This window comes from Manacus vitellinus, unplaced genomic scaffold, assembly GCF_001715985.3.
Source record: "Manacus vitellinus isolate BGI_N305 unplaced genomic scaffold, ASM171598v3 scaffold_42_pilon, whole genome shotgun sequence".
NCBI classification, from domain to species: Eukaryota; Metazoa; Chordata; class Aves; order Passeriformes; family Pipridae; genus Manacus; species Manacus vitellinus.
Window position 1 is genome coordinate 605,564 of NW_021940553.1, and position 23,550 is coordinate 629,113.

Below are 23,550 nucleotides of genomic sequence, written 5' to 3' on the forward strand. Positions count from 1 at the left end.
GCAGCATTTAACACTGTGTGGGAAAGTCTGAGAAAATTCAGACAAGCATCACTGAAAAGTCAACAGTATGTTTTTGGGGAGTGGTTTGGGGTTTTTTGGATACCAACATTTGAAACTGCCTGCTCTTATTTTGCTCTTCCTGCATACTGCTGCTTTTTTGTGATCTGTACTGACAAGTTACTGACATCTTTGTCCAATCCTCTTGTTTTTATTGGGCCAGTAGGTAAGAATGAGCAGCAACCAACTGAGAAGAGCAATTGTAATTGCTCAGTAACACAGACCCAAAAAGAACTGGGGGAGTTGGAGGATTACTGGACAAAGAAATCATTATCTCCTAATTACAACCCTGCAGTGAAAAAAAGCTAATTCAGTCTTGGGCTTGTAAATGAGATGAAGGGCCTTGAATATTGGAGCTGGTTATTCCTTCCTATATGGCAAGGTGCTAATACACTGTGTAGTCTTCTGGTGGTGTACTACCATACTTCATGAAATAGTTACAAGCTGTTGAAAAATGGAGACAGTGTAGAGAATTTTAATTTTTGTTTGCCTTAAAATTACCAATAAAACTGTGAGAGGCTTAGGAATCTTACGTGGTAGGTCAGAGAAGAGCTTGAGAAGCATCAGGACGTGTATGTGCCTTCATAAGGGGGAATCCTTGAACAGAGAGGACTCCCTGCTTGCAGAGAGGGGTGGTGATTCATTTGTATATGAATCTCTCTCTGTCAGTTATAGGTAAATACCTTCACCTTCTGTTGAGCTTCATGTTTTATTGTTAGTGAATCAACTTTTTTGCTCTTCCAGAAAGTGGAGGGACAGTTGAAATAGGATGCAGTTAACAAATATTTGATAGGCATAGCCTCGTGGTCTGTGGATGAGAGAATGTTAAGCCTTTTCCTGTTTGAAAGTGCAATTAACACCAATATTGCAACTAAAAATGCCAGTGAGATTTCTGCTTATAAGAAATGAGCTATTCAATGTGTTTGCTTTGGCTGCTGAGTTGAGCTTTTGTTGCTGCTTGACATGACTGGACTGAAATAATGTATATAATGATGTATTTATATCAATTGATGGTACAGCAATATTTTTGCCTGTGCTATAATTTGGCTTAAGCAGGTTACTGCTTGTGTTTTGTTGATTTCTAAAGACAAGCTATTTTAAAACTCTTTATTGGGGAAACCAGCCCGGGACTGAATATAGCACCTGCAATTTTCAGTGTCTGTTTTTACCTGCCACTTGTTTTGAGGATTAAAAGTAACTTTTTAATGGTGGCTGTGTCTTGCCAGTTAAAAGCTGCTCCTGATGGGGGAGTGTCAGCAGTAGTGGTGGTTTACTGACTATAAGGTCCAGTAATACTAAAATAGGTGGTTGTTGTCTTGTCAGTGCATGGGTGGACAAAGCCATCGCATAAGAAGGAAGCTCCCTGAGATGATTTTCGTCTTTTGGAGAAAACTATCTCCTCCAGATTCCAACTGGCATGTCCCAAAGTCTTTTCACTTTTCTGTTTTAATATAATTAGAATTTTAATTGAATCTTACATCCTAACTTTTTTATTTAAGTTGTGGCTTGTCAAACAGCTTTTGTTCTGAGCACAGTAATACTTGTCCTAAAGGCATGTGCACCTTGCAATCACTATAAAGGAAAAAGTGTTGGAAGGAGGAAGGGTTATGGAAACTGTGTGAATTTATTCTATTTTCATCTGGAAATGGCAGGTAGGAGTTGCCATTTGCCTCCCTGAGCTTCATCTGGTGTGTAGATGGAGAGAAGCCTAGAAGAGGAGTGGAAAGGGAATCGTGGCCAGGGCAGTGGAGGTGGGAAGAGGTTTTGAAAGAACAGAGGTTTGTTTGGGGCAGGAGGATTGATTGCAGTAATTTGGAAAGCCAGTCCACTGTTCAGTAGCTAGTATGAAATTTTAGTAAGAGTTTGACATATTGGCTCATAGGGAAATGTCTCTGATGTCTTAGTATCAGGGCATGCTTTTTAAATGTAGTTGGTAGCCACACACTGGTAGGACTCAGAGCACTTGAGGAACATGGATGGACTTTTTCAGCTACAATTTGAGCTAATATTAATGTGCATAGAAAGAGAAGATATTCTGAGCTGTTTGGAAGGATTATGCTTTGTGTGGAATTATTTAACACTAACCACACTGGATCTCAGTTACCTTTAAAGGTCTCTTCCAAGCCAAACCATTAAATGATTCTACTTGGGATCTGCCTAGAAAACCAAGAAGTTATTCCACTGGTTGACTTCAGCAAGGCTTTTGTTGTTCTCCTTGCAAAGTCCAGTTGTAAATGCAATTCTTGGTTAGTTTTATGTTGCTTCCAGCTCTATGCAGCCTATTATCATAACTCTTGGACTGGGAAAGGACTTAGAGCTTGTGCAGTCAAAGCTGCATGCAAGTGTTGGAGGTAGAAATAATTTGAACAGTAGACTAAAGTTAAAATAATTTAAACAGTGGACTAAATGTTTGTCTTCCTTTTCCCCCACCCAAGGAAAAGGGCTAATGTTTTTTGGCCATACATCAGTTACACGTTCTAGGGAAAACCTGGTCTTTAGTCAAGACCGACATTCAGAAAACACAAAGATGTTGACTCAAGTTTCTACTGGAGAGAGACGTTTGTGAAGGATCCTTTAAAATGGCAAAGAAAGCATGATTGCAATGTATAAATATTTTTATGTAATGTTTTTTATTTTCATATTTATTTAATAGTAATAAAAATATTATTGTAAATATATTGTCCCTCAGCTTCTGTTGCGGTCTTGTCTTGACCCTGACCAAAGCATCTGTCAAAAGGTTTTGTGGCCTGCAGCATTTAAATCAATCTCATTTCATTTTAATAGAAACTGTTTTAGTATGTTCCAGCTGTTTTGAGGATGGTTGATTGTAAGAGAACATTTTGGTAACTTCAGAGGCTTGTGAAGCACTCGGTGTCCTGGCCACTCACCAGAATAGGTTTCACATGATTCATCCTGCTGCACTTGGCCTGTTTTGAAAAACAGCAAGCCTTTAGGTGTTTAGAAGCTTCTTGGAACTGAGAGTTTTCTCCAGTTCCTTTTTCCAGGGTATTTTGTGATTTAGGCCTATTTCTGCAGCCTGGGAAAGCCACGTCGTACTTAGCCAGTGGAAAGCTAATTTTCAGTTGGTAGAGGGACAGCGTTTGCATCTGGATTAACTTTAGACTAGCATTCAGGTATGCTTGCTGTTGCAATGAAATCTCATTTTCGTTATTATTGCAAGACTTTGGCTTAAACTGTTCATCCTGGTGGAAATGTTGCAAGACCTTGGGCTGAACTCTCATCATAATGTCAGTTCTCTTTGGCTGCATAATATCTAAAATTGGAAAAACAGGCCTTTTCTAGTCTTAACCCAACCAAAACTGGTTCTTTTCTGGGATCATCCTCGCACACCAAAATGAGATTTGACTCAAAATGCGTCTGTTCACCTCAGCTCCAATTTGCATGGCTAGATTTGATGAGGAAAGTCCTTTCACACCAGGCATGTGGTAGCACAGATGGTTAGAAACAACTGTTTTCCTGCTTGAACTGGTGAGAATCTTGTTTAGCAATTTGATTTTCCCCGTAGTGTAGAGAGGAGAACTGAAGCGTGAGGGGCCTATGGTAGGTATGGCTGGGAATCTCATTTATTAGGGATTGAAATTCCATGTCTGACCACACGAAAGCATTTTTTTAGACTCTCTTGCAGAGACAAAATCACTGCTTAGGGGTGGTTATTTCAAGAGGGAGGAATTGGTATGATATTGAGAAGGACATGGGAGCTTTAGAGCCTCCTCTGTTTATTGTCTGAAGTATTTGAAGAATAAACTAATAGGCACGTTTTTCCTTCCCTAAAGGTTCTGCCAATTCTTGAAATTCTGTACCACGTTGAGGAAAGGAACTCACACCATGTTTACATGGCTCTTATCATTTTGCTGATCCTCACAGAGGACGATGGCTTCAACCGATCCATTCACGAAGTGGTGAGTTGTTTTGGTAAATAATCCTTCAGCTCTAAACATTATTTCAGTGTTTACTTCTATGAAGATACATTGGCAGATATGTTCCCTCAGAGGAGGCTGAATGGGCTCATCCAAATTTGATGACAGATACATATTTCTTTTGTAAGGATGGGTAACCTGAAGAGCAATTTCAAAACTTTTCCTCTCCCTCTTGTAGAGGAAGCGCTGCATATACCTCTTTTTCTTTGTCTTTTTTGGTGTTCCTGTTACAAAGTAATGTGGTAATAGCCAGGCAGGCTGCCTCAAAGATGCTGAATGTTTGCTGTGGAAGTGGAGGGCCTAGAGGAGAGGGGAAAAAAACAGGAAGCCTTTTTTTATTTCTAATTAAAATCTTTGCTTAACCGGTCTGATGCAGCTTTTAGCTTTAGCTGGAGTTTTATTTTCCAGACTGACTGTTACTTCCTTACTTGGCATTTCTTTTTGTGTCATTCTGCTAGATTTGTTTCTATTTTATGTTATCCATATAATAGAATCCAAATTTTGGCTAACTTTGGTGGACCTTGACCATCTCTGCTGGACAATACCTTGGACAACTATGTTCTAGTTTCCCAGCTTCTAAAGCTGTGATAATGCATGAGATATCTGCACTGTTTAATTTCATTTTTAGACTGGGACACAGAAACTCTCTCTTGGGTTTATGTGAAATTATTGAAATGGCAAAAAAGCTGCAAGCTAGTTTCAAAGTTTCTAAACAGAACTCTTCCCAGGTAAATTTCCAGCCTGTTTTGGAAGGAGAGGCAATTTTTTTTGGTTACAGCATTTATTTTCTGAAATTTCAGATTATTTACTGTAGCTCTGAGGGTAGAAAGCAAGAAGAGATGATTTATATGCAATTTCCTGGCAATACCTTTTAGAAAGCAGCTTTTAGTAGGAGCACCTATAGTAACCATGAAGATGACAGAAATATTTTCCCGAAGCTTTTTTTTTCCTGCCTCCAACTTCGTGTGCCTTGAACCTGTAAATGTGTACCAGAGGTGTACGTGTGTGATGTGTATTTTTGGGTTCTGTGTCACTAAGTCATTTAACCTCTCCCATAAACTGAGCTTCTTGAGGGTCGGAGCACAGCAGACAAGGCTTCATTCCTGCCTCAGTCTCTTCCCCCATCATTCTTCATTCAGTTTGAAGGCTTTACACGCAGTCTTTTAATAAATTCCTTACTGGATGAGTAAAAGTGGAAGATTTCCCTAAAATTTCTTAATGAGGATCCAGCTGTGAAATGAAAACATAGATCAAGTTTTCTTGTCCGGTTTATTCTTGCCTTTCAGCTCACCCTGCCAGCAGAGTTGTAGTGTTTGCTGTGCAGTGTGGATATTGGTTTGCTACTTCCATCTTAATAAAAACACAGCCCCCACCTTGTTCCTCCTACCCTGCACTGATTTCTTTTTTTTCAGTCATACCTTTGCTTCTTCCATTTTCTTCTGAATTTAATCTTTGATTTTACTTCAGATTTTCACTAACTGCTTCTTTCCTCCCCTCTGTGCCTAGTGAGAAGCATCTGTTCATTAACAGAGTGTGGCCAGAGTTTTGCTGGATTTGCTTCTTAGGTGGATAATGAGAGGTGGCTGTGAGATACCTGAGTCTGCAGCACTGTCTGTGTGAGCTTCTCCTGACAGCCACACTGCAGAAAAAGCTGTGAAAATGCAAACTTTTGCCCTCAAAAGCCAAAGCAGTGCTAAGGCACTGCAGAGAACGGGTGTGGAATAGTCTTAATTCCTCCTCCTGTTGTCCTCTGTTCCTTATTATTCTTTCTTTTATCCTTTTCTCCATTCTCACCTGGATGGGGCATGTTTGATGCCAAAGGAGAGAGCAAATTTGGAGGCAAAGCAGCTTTGCAGTGCCTTTTTTATTGAACTTAAAGGCTTTTTTTTTTTAGATCAGCCTGTTTTTCTCTCTGCTGCTCTATATCCTGTGTACTGTTCTTATAAGAAGCATGACTGTACAGTCCATTTATGGGCTATTTTCCTTTGTGGCATTTAACCCACATTTATTTATTGATTTTTCAGATTAATTTTAGTAAGCAAAGTTTTATAAATCTGGTGATTATACCAGCTGGTAAAGAGCTCAGGAAACCACAAAAACTCTTTTTGACTGCTGTAGGATGCTGAAGGATTTTTTTTATTTAAAATGAATGTGGTCTTAACTGCCTGGAAAATATGATCAAAAGCATAGGTCCTGCAATTGGTTGAATGCAGCTGGGTCACTGTAACCACATAGAGCTCAATTGCTTTCACTACTACTACTACTACTACTACTACTACTACTACTACTACTACTGCTACCAGAGTAAATGAGTAAATACAGGAATTCCCCAAAGGAGACATGTATTGGTGATTTTTGGTCTCTGATTTATGAAACTGTAAATAAAATTACACCAGATGTCAAAATAACATAATACAAAATGTTATGTAGCAGTACCCTTTTAGTACTACTACAGCACTGCATGCTGTAGTAAATGGTGATAGACTGTAAATCACGATTTAACTGTTTATTTTTAGTGTGTTAAAAAATATCTCATGAGGAAAGTTATGGGAAACTGAGAATCTTGCTGCTTGGTATATGTAGATCTGAGCTCCTGCTCTTTGCATGTGCTGTTTGTGCTCCCTGAGTTGTAGGTGTCCAGGAGCCTGGTGTTAAAAAGAGTAATTCATCAAAACATTTAATTTTTTTTTCTTTAATTATTCTTGCAAGACCACCCCAGGACTGAGCCTTTTCCTTTTTCCTCCTGCTTTTTAATGTTATCTGCAAATCAGTGAGGTTGGTCAATTGTGGCACTGTTTTCAGGTAGATGATTTTGAAATTTAGAATATTTTCATGGTTCATGCTTCTGAAACCCAAAGCTGTGTGAGGGATGGTGGTGGTTGCTGTTGTTGTTTTTCAAATAGTTGTTTCATTGCCTACCAGCTGTGGTTGCTTTCTTCGTTGTGGAGGAGAGGAGAGGTAACAGGTTCTCAGAGGTAACTTTTTAACCTTGAATTTATTTATTCATTTAGGAGTAAGTATATTATTTCAAGGAATAGTTGTCTCAGTGACTGACCTTTTCCCAGGTTGATGTTTTTAGATTTTCAGGGAGAACCATTTGCCATTTCTGGAGCGAGACCGGGACACGAACACGTCTTTGTCTGTGCTTACAGCTGTCAGCATGTTTTTTTAACAATCTCTGGTAACTTCATGTTTTGCATTAGGCATTTGAAACTTTGTCAGGTGGCCTTTGTGCCAGGGCTCTGTTGCTGATAATGTGACTAATTGTGACCAAATTACCAGTCTCGGGGGCATGGGGAGTCTGTTTCCATCTGCGCAGCACCTATGTAACTGGAGGTGCCCTGACGTCCGTGGTGACTGAATATTCTCATTTTGCTGTTCCCAGAGCCAGCTGGGCTGTTTGCATCCTCCTCTGCACAGGGGTCATGTTGTCAGGTGAAATCCATAGGGACAAGCTTATGTAAGTGCTGCTTCCAGCTCCTCTGGGATGGCACTCTGCTCCCAGTGGTGGTTCTGTTGCTGCTTGGCAGTGGTTGAAACCACACAGAATCGTTTAGGTTGGGAAAAGTCCTTTAAGACCGTCAAGTCCAACTGTTCTCCCAGCACTGCCAAGGCCACCACCAAACCCGTGTCCCCAAGTGCCACATCCACATGTTGAAAGTGTGTAGGAACAGGAGCCCTGATGTGAAAGGCGGAATTGGAAACAGGCTGTGGCTGGCTGTACAAGAAACATGGGGTGGTGTAATGGGGGAGAGAGATAGGAATTAAACAAGAAACAAGTAAGATTTGGGACTGCTGAGCAAAGAAATGGGTAAAGAGGCAGGACAGGAACAGGGTGACAAAATGCTGAGGAAGATGGAGGCAGCCTTCTTTTTGATGAGAGATCGGAATGGGCAAGGTAGGACAAGGGGGAATGGCTTCCCACTGCCAGAGGGCAGGGCTAGGTGGGATATTGGGAAGGGATTCCTGACTGTGAGGGTGGTGAGGCCCTGGCACAGGTTTCCTAGAGAAGCTGTGGCTGTTCCTGGATCCCTGGAAGTGTCCAAGGCCAGGTTGGACGTGGCTTGGAGCAACCATGTCTAGTGGAAGGTGTCCCTGCCCATGGCGTGGAGGTGGGACTGGGTGAGCTTTCAGGTCCCTTTGGGCCCAAACCATTCTGTGATGCCATGATTGTCAGGTGTGCGTGGGGGAGTGGAAGCTGATAAAAAAAAGAACTGAGAAGGAATGGGGTCTGTGGAGGCAAAGAATTGGGAATGAATTACAGGGAGGGAAAACTGGAAGGACGATGGCTTGTATATAACACAGGGAGCCATGGGTGGATGAGAAAGATGTGGATGGAGGGCTCAAGGTCCTGCTTGAGATTACCTAACTTCTCCCAGTCCTATCCCTCTTGTCCCACTGGGGCACCTTTTTGGAGAGAGGATTTGATGGGACCTGCTTCTGAGTCCCAGCTTAGTGTGAATCAGGAGCTTCCACTTCGCTTCATAAAGTGCAGGGATGTGCCCCACAAAATAGCACCAAAGGGAGTGGGAGGAAACATGGGGCTAATTTTATTTGTGGGAGGAGGTTGCTTTACTATTTCACTCGTAAATGAGAGACTACAAGAAATACCTTCTTAGAGATTTAATGATTCAAGCTGATTTTTTTTGGTTGGACTAAGTGTATTTTGTCTCAGAGAGGAAAAAAAAAAACAATCCAACCCTTGGGTATTGTTTTAGAGCAAATCGAGTGCAATTATGTCTTTTCAATAATCTTCTGGAAATGCGTTTGGATTTGCATTGTGCGTCATGTCAAAACAAATAATATTTTCTACCTCCCATTTTCATAGCTATATTGTGTTTTACAAGGAGTATGTTAGATTTTCAATAAGGTTTTAAAAGTCAGGAAATGAAATGTGCAACCACAACTTATCCCTCTTATATTTATGTGTTACAGAGTGTAACCATTACTTAATGATCATGTAATATATTCTTCAAATAACAGTATACTTTTGTTCTGGAGGATTCCAATGCTGAGCTTGAGATATTTTTTTTTGTCCAAGTAGTTAATTAATTTTCATATATAAAATCTTCTCTTGAAAACAGGTATATTCACATAGTCATAAATAAGCCATTATTAAGAATCATAATTAATGGCAACCAGAATGACTGTCTACACTTATTTTATGATTTTGCAGCTGTGAAGTAACCCAAGAACTTGCTATGTCTGATCATAGGTTTATGCTTAGCAGCGTTGGGGTGATCAAGTTCTCCTCTAGCAGTGAAGTTCATATACGTGTAATCATTTAATTATCCAACTAACAGCTTTTTAACTTTCCGATTGCCTTTTTTTGGTTAAAATAGGTGTGGATTTTGCTTTGTCTTTCAGGCATTTCCTGTTAATCATCTGTGTTGTTCATACCAACTAGTTGTCCTTGTTTACTGAAACTCCTTGGATGACTTGCTTTCATTTATACCATCACCACTTTGTCTTAAAATAGTATTAGTGACTTGTTATAACCAGAAATTATACTGGCTTCCGCATCCACTCATCACCTGCTATTTGTGGAAGCCTTTCTTGTAGAGATTTCGTGTTTCCTATCTGTTCCTCAGCCTTGACCATTCTTCCCTTAAATACCTCTCAAGCCTTCCCCTCTTCCCCGTATTCTGATTTTGTGATCCTTTTAGCAAAAGGTGTTTACCAGAACCCACCACACCTGAGCCTGCAGCTGGGGATGTTTGTCACCTTCGCCATTAATTAGTGGTTTTCCCATCTATGGGTTGCAGTCATTTGGCTTCATTTTAGCTTCCATGTGGGAAATAGGAAGGTGCTGACAAAAAGTGAGGTACCGTGCAATGTGTGATAATGGACATACCTTTTTAAAATTTATTTTAAATTTATTTCAATGTTCTGAACTTTTGTCTCTTCATATATAGTAAAGAAAGGACTTCTGTATCTCAAACTGCATCAGCTTACCAACTAATAGGAGTCATAAGCAGAATACTATTTCAAATGACTCTTGTACTGTGAAAGAGCTTCAAGAGACAGAGAATCACTGAATGCCAGAATGTCTTGGGTTTGGAGAGACATTCATGCTCATCCAGTTCCAACCCCCTGCCATGGGCAGGGACACCTTCCACTAGACATGGTTGCTCCAAGCCCCATCCAACCTGGCCTTGAACACTTGCAGGGATCCAGGGGCAGCCACAGCTTCTCTGGACAGCCTGTGCCAGGGCCTCACCACCCTCACAGCCAGGAATTCCTTCCCAATATCCCATCTAACCCTGCCCTCTGGCAGTGGGAAGCCATTCCCCCTTGTCCTATCCCTCCATGTCCTTGTCCTAAGTCCCTCTCCAGCTCTTCTGGAGCCCCTTCTGACACTGGAAGGGCTCTGAGGTCTCCCTGGATCCTTCTCTTCTCCAGCTCTCCCAGCCTGGCTTCAGAGCAGAGGGGCTCCAGCCCTCAGAGCATCTCTGTGGCCTCCTCTGGACTCTCTCCAACAGGTTCACATCCTTCTTGTGTTGAGACACCTGAATATAGTCAGAAGTGTTTTCATGTAACTTCTGTAGAGAAGAGGTTAAATAGAGGTTGATAGTTGAGATTGATGTGGTTTGGAATTTTTAAGACATCCGTATTATTTTCATTGAATCTGAAGTTTCAGTAAAACACACTTAAGTATCTCCAAGATAAAGTTATACAGAGCAGCAGCTTTGTGTGCAATAGTCCTTCTTAAACATATTTAAGTTTTGACCCAGAATAACCCTGAATTTATAGAGGATCTTTTCCATGTTTTTAGGACAGTTCCTGTTGACTCATTTTTACCAGTCTTTTAAGTCATGGTGTTTTGTGCACATGTTTCCTCCGTGTTGGTTGGCGGAGTACAAGGAAAGAATGGAGTGATTCTCCTCCTGCAATAAGTTTGGAAATGGTGGTAAACTTCATCCACCCCAATAGTGGAGAGCACTGAAAGATACGAAAGCCTTAACCTAGCTGATGACTTCGTTTAAGTGTTAAGGGAAGAGGCCTTGTGTCTGGCAAGAGAAAGGCGTCAGTGTGGAGTCAACATTTCGCCTGTGGATCTGCCCCGTGACCCTCAGCGTGTGAGCTCTTGCCCATCAGTCAGAGCTCCTCCTGCATGCTACCTCTTGCCCAGCCTGTGGTGAGGGAAAATGGGAAGGAATTGGCAGCAGTATTCACGTGTCTAGGGTGGAAATGGAGTCTTTATAAGGTGAAAAGGGTTAAAATCAAAAAGAATATAGGAGTGTGGTGGCACAGGAAGTAGAAAATAGGGAATTGCTAAATGTAGTAATCTTTCTACAGCTGGCATGTTTCCACAGGGCTTAAAGTTGGTGAGATCTCCTAGGTGATAATGCTGCAGAGGTCTGACTTTTTTTTTTCTTTTTTTTTTAATTTTGTTTTGCTCATGCTTTGGAATACAAAAATTAAGTGACATTTGAGTCTGGAAGGTAATTTAAGGAATTTGTCTTAAGGAACATGAGATTCCAGACAGCTTCCCATGTTCTTTATTCAGACAGAGGTGCTGAAGAACCTTGTTCTTTTTTTTTTCTTTTTTTTTCCCCCAGATACTGAAAAACATCACTTGGTATGCTGAGCGTGTCCTAACAGAGATCTCACTTGGGAGTCTCCTGATACTGGTGGTGATAAGAACCATCCAGTACAACATGACACGGACAAGGGTGAGTTACGCGGAGCCCTTGCGTGTGGACTTCCAACTCCCAACTTCAAACAGGGTGTGGGATTTTGTTCATTCTGTTGCAGCTAGGTGGCATCTGGATTTGCAGCAGAAAATGGACAAATCAGGTACACTAACTGTGTGGTGTTTCTGAACTTGTAACACAATTTCTGTATTGTCATCCAGTTCATCGAGTAGGATTCTCTAAAGACCTTAAGTCAGGCATCAAACCCATCTTCAAACAAGAAGAAAGAGTTCCTTAGATTCAAGAAAAGAAATAAATCATTGTAGATTGTTTGCCCCTCTTAAATGACTTAAAAGAGGGAATTTCAGCTCTACTTATTGTTAGTGATTTTACTTCTTCACCTTTATAAGCTCATATCAGATGGGTTTTGTGCATTTTTCAAGAATTTGGTTTTATACTTTTTTTCAAACATATAAGCATAGTATCGTGCACTTCTGAATATTTCCAGCAATTAAAAGCACAGAATTTTTGCCTTAAAAAGTAGCCAGAAAAATTAATTGTGTTTTAAATTGGAAGAATTAAAGATTTTGCTCTTATGATGAAAGGAATTGAAAGGAAGGAGGACAAGTTTGGCATATATTTGTCATATTTAGAATCTGTTATGTCATGCAAATGAATATTTTAGACTTGAGTAGGGAAACTAATCCCTTTTGGACTGGATAAGTGGGCAGGTTTTTTTCCTGTGAAAAACCCTTGAGTTTGACAGGGCAATCAGTTAGTTGCTTATCTGGTCAAGTGGTTTCAGGGATGCTGAAATGAGGATCAGTTCCCTGAAGTGTACTATGGTTATAGTTTTGGGATATATGGAATGCTGTGAAAGAGTTAATAAGGAGATGAGTTATGAAGTAGAAAGTTTCAGGATAAGACTATAAAAGGGAGAGAGGAAGGGAGAGAAGAGGAAGATGTCTCTGTATTTTTTTACATCTGTGGTGCCACTGTAAGTCAACATCACTAAAGATATGAAGAAACACACCTACAAGTCTATACATATAGATATAAACACCCTGAAATCTGCATGGAATCACTCTGTGCTTTTGACCCTGTCCTTTAAAACAACATACATTACTCAGCCTTTTGAATGACTCCTGCAGGAGGTGTCAGTGTCTGTCAAAAGAACAGTTTGATGTGTTGGTTTTTTTATCTTTCCTCTTCTTTCTGACAGGACAAATACCTTCATACAAATTGTCTGGCAGCCTTAGCAAACATGTCAGCCCAGTTCCGCTCCCTTCATCAGTATGCTGCTCAGAGGATCATCAGGTAAATATACAGACTTCTCTGAAAATCATCTTTGCTGAAACTCAGGAGTGGAGAAACTTGGATTTTATGTGATTTGATTGATACCAATGAACTAAGCAGCAGAAATGATAACTGAGTAACTAAATAATGCCAGAATATATCTTAACTTGCTTTATACTTGAACCTGCTCTGAATGGACAAAAACCCCACTGTCTTGTCTGTCTGAGAAACTTCTGCCTTTTGGTTCTCTTAACAGAACAGCTCAGTAGCTGCTTTCAAACCACAAGGTTTTCAGAGATTTTTGTGAATTATGGTTTTTTTCAGTCATGTATCATGTTATTATAAAAATGCACTGAATGGTGGTTCTCAACTACTATGCAGGATGGATTTTCAGCTTACTTCTTCCTGCATATTTGGCTAAAGATCTCTGTTAAATCAGAGATAACGGAATGGTCGTTTTGTGACAGCACCCTGCAAATATGGGCAATAAAACCTAAATCCATGCTTTTCAATGGATAAAGCTTATTTTCCTGTATAGTAATAAATAGTCAATATCTGCTGTGGTTCTAATACAGGGCCATAACTTTAAAGAAGTAGATATCGAAGTGGGTCATTCCTATTTTGTTTCCGTGCTGCAAAGCACTTTGTAAGGGCAGATAATCCTGCATCAGGCATCCTTCTCATCTTGGCAGCCAACCCTGCTCCACGTTCCAAGGGAAACTGGGAAGGTCCTTGTTAATGTGATCTGGAATAAGCTGTTATGGTGCTTGTCAGGTACAGACAGTGTGCCAAAAATAAGGAAATTATGACTGCGTGCCTGTGCACTTTGTGGAGGACTGGGTTAACATGAGATAACAGCTTGTTAAGGATTTAATTCTCTCCAAGCCACTTCTCTTTTGGAAATGGTTGTTTGTAAAAGTGTGGACAGGTAACCAGGATGAATGCATTCTGTTGTTGCCTTTTCCCTGCTTGATACTCATGCTCTTTTCATACCCTTGGCTGTGGTGATGAGGGTTCAGAGTTTGAACAGAAGCTACTTTCCCCTTACTTATCGCAGGCGTTGTCTTAAATGCCTGCTGTCTTCATTTCCCAAAACTCATAGACGTGGAGCCGAGTTTTCCAAGCATTTGCAACATCCTGAAATCACAGGTGTGAGATACACTTCCTTGGTTCTCAAAAACTTGGTCTGGTTTTTACTGTGATGCTTCATTTGCCACTTCTGAGCTTCTTCCCATGATCCTGGGTTCTGATTTTGTTCCATTTTATTCTAATGCTGTTTTTGCAGCCCAGAGTAAGAGGTGGGAGAGGGAGAGGTTATCTTGCTAGTCTCAAGACCCAAGAATTTCTCTTGCATTCCTTGTGTAAGTGTTTCAGTAGGATGCTCTGACATTTGGGATCCTTATTCCCCGTATCTCTAGACATGCCCAGTTACAATATGACTTTAACATTGCTGCTTGATTTTACATGGGAAATGACTTTGCTGACATTCTCACTGAAGGCAGACAGACTTCCACTGGTGCTTGACAGTGGTGCATGTGGAAAGAAGGCAGTGGGGTGGATGGCAGAAAACAGGGAAACTAAATTCTGTCACAGTGAAAGATCGTTGAGTCCTACTGTTGGAGTCCCTGTCCCTGGAGGAATTTAAAAGCCCTATGGATGTGGCACTGGGGGACATGGGTTAGTGGTGGCCTTGGCAGTGCTGGGGAATGGTTGGACTCCATGACCCTGGAGGGCTTTTCCAACCTAAACAATTCTATGGTTCTGTTCTTTGGTTCTATAAATTAGACTGAGACCTCAGTGCGTTTGGAGGACTGTAGAGGTTTTAGTCTCATAGGATAGCAGTTTGAGAAGGATGTTGGTCATCCCAACCACTGGGTGCCGTGAGGGTTGGAGTTTATTTTTCCGGTTGGAAATAATGTAAGAATTGATAGAGAAAATGGTCATACTCATCAACTGAAGAAGCAAAACAAAATGGCAATAGACTCTATATTATATAATATGATATTCTTACATAATTCATAGATATTCCATGTTGTTACTTTTAAGCTTCTGCCTTTCATAGCCAGATGCTCCATATTATTATATAGTGGAAATTGTAATGAAGGAGGTGACTTTAAATAAACAAAAGAGTATTAGGGAGAGAGGACTGGAGTTATATTCTGGAGTTATAAAACTGTACACCTGGACAATAAACAAAAATGATCACCAAGACTGGGATTTGATTTGTCACTGTGACCACCAAGACTGGGATTTAATTTGTCACTGTGATCATGATTGCTTATAAATAAAAGGACCCCAGTATAAAAATGTATTAAAATCTGTTCTAAAATGTCCAGTGGGACCAGGACATGGGCAGGCTGGAAGGAAGAGCTGGTTCTGGGGGCAGCCTGTTGCCTGTAGGACTTTAATGTGTTTTCTTCTCAGGAGCTTTACAGCCTTAGGTTCCTTGTTAGGTTTAAGCACCATAAAGAAGGTATTTTAACCTGATTTCCTCTCAAAATACACAGATTTGTTATAAAGTTTCAGTTATCAAGAAAAGTAGTAAGAATACACGTATTTCTTAAGAGATTGATGTTTGAGTCATATATGCTTCTTCCTTCTTCTACCTTAGGAAGTCTGTTACCCACAATTATTAAATTTAACTAGCAGTGATGTTCCATGATGCCAAAGCAGAATATTTATATTTATACTCCTGTTCTGCTTCTGCCATCAGAGTACAAGCATCTCTGAGAGCAGAAAGCACAGTATCCATAAAGAGAAGGTGTTCTGTGTGAAGGAAAAGCCTAAAAAGAAAATATTACCTGAAGTATTTCAGGGTATAGGTTTCTAAATTAAGTAGCTGTGAAACACTTAACTTAAAAACTGCTTAGCAATACAACTGAATAGGCAGTCATAATTTAAGCCTCACCAGATGCTCTAATGACTCCTTCCTTAATGTGAGAAGTAATTCCGTTTCCACGCAGGCTTTTTCCTAATCCCATTCTGAGCAGAGACAGCCAATTGTTTTAAATTCTGAAGACTATTTTTTATGAAAGAATGATCTGGGAATATTCAATCTACTGCACTTAAGACCTCAGTAAAATACGACTTCATAATGCTGGGTAATTTGTACCACGTTCCAGCAAGCATGAAAATTGTCAGATTTGTATAAATCTATCACAAGTATAAATTTTGCACAAGCAGCTGCTGGAAGTAAAAATAGAAGTAAGAGATGTTTCATAGTAAAATCCAGGGCAATATTACTTTAGGCTGGATGTTCTCTGATGCAGTTTGCCCTGACTTCTAGATCCTTCTCTTCTCTATCTGCTGTTATCAGAGATTTGTGTTTAATTACACAGAGCTGTTTTATCAGCATAGTGACACTGCACTGCTCTGTGGAGTGCTGGTGTTTGTAGTATCTTTAAATTATGTTTAAATATACCTACATAGTGGTGCAGGTATTCAGTTTGACACTCAAAACTGCAAGTCATTTGGCATTAATTTCTTTAACGTATTTGGAAGCAGCTTCCACGATATTTGGCTTCTCTGCAACTTGGCCTGCCTGCCCTAGGATATGGAACACGTGGAGGGTCTTCCTCGGATCCGGTGTGTTCTGTCATCTCATCACCATGTCATTTGGATGAAGTCAGTGACAAGAAGACAGCTGATCACTTAAGGCAAATGCTTTTTGTATGGCTTCATATGTTGGAATGCTTGCTGTTTTCTAAGCAGGCATATGCCACTAGAGGTTGCCATACACCTCACTAATTAGACATGCACTTTTAATGTTAAATGACTTTATACTGCTGGAAACACCACCCAGTTTTCCTTTTTTTCTGTACTGTCACCACAGCTGTTCATGTGCAGGGCTGTGTGAGACCCTAAGAACACTTTATTGGCTGCACCTTTCCCTGTTGGATGACTGAAAGAACTTAAATATCAAAAGGTGGCCTGTAATTGTATCAGTGTCATATTTTGTTGGTTTCTTTGGCTGTCATAGAGGGCTCAGTGAGATTCAGGGAACAGCATGAGGAAAGAGGTTTGTGGCAATACTCCTGATGCTTGTAGGAGTCAGGTGGAATTAGAGAAGAAGGTGTGCTTAAAAAGGATACAGATCAGAGACTTCAGCTTGTGTGTGCTATGGGATGCAGTGGGTTGTACCCAAGTGTCATCACAGCCCTGCTGTGCCTGCTGTGAGAGCAAAGCCTGAGTCTGTAAAGGTTGGTGTAGGTTTCTTTTAAATACAGTTGTAAGTGCTTAAGTATCCATGCTTGTAAAGTCTGACTGCATTGCTGGGGTTCATCAATTCTCACCTGAGAGAAGGATGAAGCCCTGCATTCCCTTTTCACTCTTCAACAAAGTCTTCACCATTTTGTAGGGTCAGTTGTCTTTCAGAAGCTGCTGTGAAAAATTGCCATCCATTCTGATATGTGCTGCTGTATTTGAGAAGTTTCAGCTGCCCCCAAAAAACATTTGGTTCGTGGTTTGCTGCATTAGTAATTTAACTTCTCTGGTGTGGTTTCCTCCTATATGAGTCTGGTGGGATTTTCTTGGGTGAAATTGTGTTTGACAGTTGTTTAGGAATGAGTACCTGATGTTACTTTAAGCTGCACTTTTTTAGCTTGGCTTATGTTGGACTAAAAATTGTCTTTAGGTTGTAGTGTGTAAGTTTCTATAGAAAAATTGTATTGTGATTGCAGTGTATTTCATGGACTCCCAGAATGGTTTGGGTTGGAAGGGACCTTAAAGCCCATCCAGTGCCACCCCCTGCCATGGGACAGGACACATTCCACTGGACCAAGTTGCTCCAAGCCCCGTCCAACCTATCCTTGAATATTTTCTTTACTGTAAATAAATTTCTCATTCACCAACACTCCCTTCTCCTCAGGGCTGCTTTCTGCCCAGAGAAATGTGTGTGAATCCCTGAGTGTTCAGCAAAGAAGAAAAATGTTAATGGAGCAGCAGGACATGTGTGATCTGCCCTGCATTTTGGGGGCCACACTGAACTGAAAAATCTGAAATTTTTAAGTGTGTGAATGTGATGAAATCAGAAATTACAAATTACTTAATAATAGTTTTTAGCAGTGCCAATAATGAGATGTAATTGCTGGCTCAAAACTCACTAGGCTGCTCACAGAGGAAGATAAACAAATTTCTCTCCCACACAGCTTTAAACTCTGTAAGCATTCTGGTTTTCCTGCCTTTTTTTCTTTGATGTCAACAATGTTTTCAGGAAGCTCTTTAACACAGAGCTTCCTCTTTCACTGGAGAACAGTGATGGGATAGCTGGAGCAGAAAACTAGTGAGATGGAGTTACCCAATTCAAAGATGCTTCTTGAGAAGAAAAACAGGGAAGAAAAAGCCAGGTTGCTGCATGAATGCTTCAAAGTTGTTTGCTTTCTGATGTAATTCTTGTTTGGAAATCTGGGTATGGAACATAAGTGTTTCTTCTCATACAGGAGTCGTGATTTGTAAATTGTAAGATTTGAGCTAGTTAGTCATTTCAGACTCTAACTGAGATGTCTAAATTGAGCAAATCAAATTAGGTGAATAAGGTATTTAGCAGTTCTGTTAAACTCGTCATTCTGGCTTTTTTCTTCCAGCAGGGGAGTGAATGGTGTCAAATTAGAGCCATTTTTCAGATAGAAAACCTCCTGAAATTGTTCTAGATTTGTGAGTTGGAACCTGTTGACCCCAGGAAAAATAATTTTGAAAAAGTCTAATTTCAGCAGTGTCAGTTTTCAGTAATCAAAAAGCAAGATAACACGAGTAAGATGTCAGTGATGGATTTACGACACAATCGCCGACCTCTACCTTTATGAACACATAACATGAGCATTCGTTCCTCCCTCCTTTTTTCCTTCTGCAACAGTTGGTACTGTTGGAACAAGGGATTTGTGCTGCCTAGAGCTGCACAGCTCTGGGAATCTTTGAAACACACAGGTTTGTGTCACACCACACATGCAGGGGGCCTGGGCTGTGATGACACTGTAGGAATGATCAATAGACAAGGTCTTCGTGTTCTGGGTTCAAACCTTCGTCTATTAATTGGGCCATTAAATTAGATCTCAGTTTACTGATCTCTCAATCATAATAGAGAAGTGTTTGTAATGGAAAACCCTAGAGAAAAGAGACTCTGCTCCCACAGCAGCAGAGATTGAGAGGCTTCACAAGTTGAATTTTATCATAATAAAAGATCAAGCTCGGAAAAGGCTTCTTGGAATTAATGCCCTGTGGCCAGAGCTGTTAAATACTGAACCCTCTGAGCATCAGCTTTCCAATTCCTTTTTTATAACCAAAAGAAAAGAAGAGAAGGAGGAATTGAGGGTAATGAAGAGTTTCACTGCAGCAGTGAAATCTGCCTCTATGGATATGAGGGGGGGGAAAAGTCACAAATCCCTCATTTCTGATAGTGAAATGTAAATATCTGCAGTCTGAGCTGTTCAAGAGTAACGGGTAACTTTTCCTTCTCTTTTACATCACACAGTAGCTGTACTAGGAAGAAATTACCTCTGTGAAAGTTATGGCAACAGTATGACTGTTTTCTAAATTTCCTAAAAGAGGTTTTTAACCTTAGGGTTAGGTTGGTTTTCACTGGTGGTGCAGGATGCCCTGCAGCCCTGCTCTCCAATTCTGTGCTTTGGGGGGACCTGTTCATACCAACAGTGGCTTTTGGTAATTCCTGTCCCCAAATATTTTCAGGCAGACATCATGCCACTGAGATAAACAGGCAGAGACCGTCTTTCTGTGGATACAGCTTCGGGTTATTTATCTGCAACTCAGGCAGTTGTTTGCTCTTCTGTGTTTGCTTTAAAGCAGATGACCTGTTTATCCCAGCAAACTTACATTGCCATACAATACTCTGCCTGGTAAATTTGTTACTTTGCAAAATTTGTGTTGATTTTTTTTCCCACTGTGTCCTTCACTTTGGTGGCATTTTCCATGTGCTGTAAGACAGAGATTTTAGCAATAAATTCTCTTCAATATGTAGGGATACAGAACTGACTGGTTGGTGTTGCCTCAAAAGTAAGAATTAAAAACCTTGAAGACTAATTTAGTGCTTCTTAACTTTGAAATAGTTTTGCAGGATTTTAGTTTGGAGGAGAAAGCATTTATTGTCTAGCCCTGTTATAAAATGGCTTCACAGAGATGGGGGGGGTGGTATTGGGAAGGAATTCATGGCTGTGAGGCTCTAGCACAGGTTGCCCAGAGAAGCTGTGGCTGCCCCTAGGTCTCTGGAACTGCCCAAGACCAGGTTGGACAGGGTTTGGAGCAACCTGGTCTAGTGGAAGATGTCTCTGCCCATGGCAGATGGTCTTTGAAGTCCCTTCCAACCCAAAACATTCCATGTTTCTATGATAAAGTGATATTCTGTTTATAATAAACTGCTTTATAATGAGATTTTTTTTAACCCCCATGCAGTGTGGTATGTTGCGAAATTATAATCCCATTTTTATTAGATGTTCAAAGTAGAGTGGAAACTAATGTCTTCTCAGAAAAAGGGCCTTCATGATATTCCCATGCTCAGGCTGTGTTTGAACGAGGACATTGTGGAAGTGGAAAATCAAGCAGCTTCAAGCCACTGGGCCTGAACTTTGCTTTTCACCTGTGGACTGTCAGTTGTGTGCACAGCAGGGTACCTGGAGAGAGCTTTTGAGTCACCTGGTCAGCCTTGGGCAGCTTTGCCTTGCTCTGCGTTGAGCTGTTCACGGACACAGTGCTCTGTGTACAGGTTCTTACACTGTTTGTTCTGTTCTGTTACTGTTACTACTTAAACATACAGAGGTTCTCAAATCTATGGAGTGGCTTTTGTTGGGAGACAGAAGTGATTTATGAAGATCTCAATAGCGTTAAATAAAAGAAACATATGCTGGCCTTATTAGTAGCTTGTTGACTTAGATTAGCTGTGGGGAAGCTTATAAGCTGATCAGCCCTTCCAAAATTGGGAGGTGTCATTGCAATTAGTAGGAAAGGCTGTGACAAAAGGGAAGACAACAATTGTTCAGACAAGGGAAAAGAGAATATTGGTAGCAAATGTGCTGTTGCTGGTATGACTTAGTGATGCAAATAGAATGAAGTTAGTTTTTAAAAGGAAAGAAGCATCCTTTGTTACTTAGAATTGAGTGTAGTTGTGGTCAGATGTACTAAAATGCTGCTTTTGCTGTGTCAACAACAAGAAGAGTACTCCATGTGGTCTCGCCTGTTTGTGCCTGTGTGTAACATATGGAGGCGAGGTTTTAGGCTGATATCAGCTGTTTCCAACATGGAAATATCATTGAACTCGGTTTAAGCCTGGTTGAACCTGCTGGGGATTCTGAGTGGGCGCCTGATGGGGCAGTAATACTCTGGTCCCCCATCTGTTGTGGGCAGCCGAGTGCCCTGCGTGCCTTTGGAAGTGTTTTTGCAGCCCAGAATCCCCCAGCTCACAGGTCATGGAGACTTCCCAGATGGACAGACTCCCAGCTTTATTTACAGATAGATTGGATCAGGGTGAACCACAAAGGGGTCTTGGGGAAAGGTTGCTTCTCTCTGTCTCAGCGTCTCCTCACGTGGAGCAGAGTGGCTGAACTGTTTTCTGCTCTGCAGGTAATGGCACAGGACTCCTTAAAAATTGTTGATTGCTCACCTGGCTTAAAAAGGTATTTAGTACCTAAATATGCACCACTCTGAGAGCTCACCTTTGGACAAGGTAGTCTGCTCTTCCCTCAACCACTTTTTGTGTCTCTGCTGACTTGTGGGCCACATCCAGTGGGATAATTTTCTAATTTTGTCATTTTTTTGGGGAGGGCAAGGCACTGATACAACTCATTTGTCTTCTGCCATCCAGAAAATCATGTGGCACTTCAGTGTCTTACAAACTGCAAGCCATTGCTTGGCAGGGTGTGAGATTACATGAACGTGTTGCAAATCAGCGTGGAACTGAGGTTTGTTGAATCTTGATCCCTACTTCACAGGATCTAGACCATCACACATGTCACAGAGAGCTGGAGTTCTGAGGGAAAAGGCCCCCATAGTGCCATCTTTAATTATTGTGAATTTAATTATTCATAGTTACTGTGCCATATAAGCTCTTTGGAAACACTATGATTTGATAGTAATCTTCAAATTGAGGAATTAAACTTTTCTTCTTCTGTGGAACCTTAAAATTGTTGATCTTGTGAATCTCTTCTGAGGAAGAGGAAGAAATATCTGAGGAAATTACTGAGAGAAATTACTATTTTTCTGATACACTTCCAGTGTTGTTTTACAGATGAATTTGCAGAGACTGAGGTTGTTCTGAGTTGTATGACTTAAGTTTTCTACACGTTTAATAGCTAAAGGAAGCAAAAATGAGAAGCCAGGAACATTATTCCAGTCCCGCTAGTACAATTTTGATTTCTTTTAGCTGCCCTGGAAAAAGGTTAAGGCCACTAAAATGTTTACTGGGTTGTATCCAGCTATATTATTTGGGATTTGTGTGTACAGTGTACAGTGAGGATCGTAGAGTGCTTTGGCTTGGAAGATCATCTGGATGTGATACTTCTAGCTTTTGTATTATAAAATGTCTGTTCAAATTACTAGTAATTAATCCTGCAGAAGATTTTTCTGAGATTTAAAAAACCAAGGGATTTCCAATAGTCTTTTAGAAACTATTATTTGCCACTCCCGTAGAATCCTAGAAACTGCAGTCTTGTCTTAGTTTGTTTTGAATGGTGCATATTTATGGGACAGTGTTCCTTAACAGAAGTAGAGGTGATTCAGGATAATGACTTGCTTGAACCTGTCGTTTATCCTCAGTTGCAGGGTATTTGGCTCATTAATGCTTTATTCAGATACAGCATGTACTCTTTCCTTTTTAGAAATTGTCTCTTTGGAAAAAACAGTTCGCTGGGATCTAAGGAAATAAATGACTAATGAACTTACAAAGATATATCTGACAAACTGAAATAGTGTTATGGCTCTAAGTAAACATCAGAATGAAACAAAAATATAGCAAAAAATATAGGATTGATTATAAATATTTTCTTTCCTTTTTTTTCCTTGTCTGGCTGCTGCTTATTTCACGTTTTAACTGATGTCATTATAGATGTCTAGTGTGTGAAGCCAGAATAGGTAAGAGTGCCTGCAGGGAGATGAGCAGATCAGTTTAACATTCAACTAACCTGTGCCTGTGCCCTCCAAATTGCTCCTGAAAACTTTCCTTTCCACCACACATGGAAATTTTCAGTTTGTTCAGACCCCACACTTCAGTGAGGATTTTCAAACAGGCTTTCTAATGGATTTTAGGAATACAAAATAATAGTTTATGAAATTTCTAAATCTCTTAAGTACTCAAACCAAGGTATTTTCCACCACATTGTAGTCTCACTGTAGTTTGCAAGGAGAATATTGCACTTTGAATCATCTGACACGTGTAAATGGAGGGTGAAACTATAGGTACGGGAGAATCAGGATTTAACAACTTTGATGTGCACCAGGCCTTTATAACCATTGAATGACTCAACCTTTTTAATGGAAATGGCCTTCAGCAAGTTAAGGAAAGAACAGGCTTTTAGGGAAAGTAAATACACTTAGTTCTGCAGTGAATAGATAAATTTGCTGTGAAGTTGTGTAGAGACATGCTTCTGTAACTCATTAATTGTGTGCTTGGGTCCGCAAGTGGG

General features: G+C 40.5%; 1 protein-coding gene across 3 annotated transcripts in view; it reads left to right on the forward strand.

Moving 5' to 3' along the window:
- DYM (dymeclin) overlaps positions 1 to 23,550 on the forward strand; it is a 214,277-nt gene that overhangs the window by 81,188 nt on the left and 109,539 nt on the right. For all 3 annotated transcript variants that reach the window (XM_018078808.2, XM_018078811.2, XM_018078810.2), the window contains exons 11-13: positions 3,852 to 3,977; positions 11,558 to 11,671; positions 12,855 to 12,949. In XM_018078808.2, the coding sequence (XP_017934297.1) occupies positions 3,852 to 3,977; positions 11,558 to 11,671; positions 12,855 to 12,949 (335 nt within the window). The remainder of the gene's footprint in view (positions 1 to 3,851; positions 3,978 to 11,557; positions 11,672 to 12,854; positions 12,950 to 23,550) is intronic.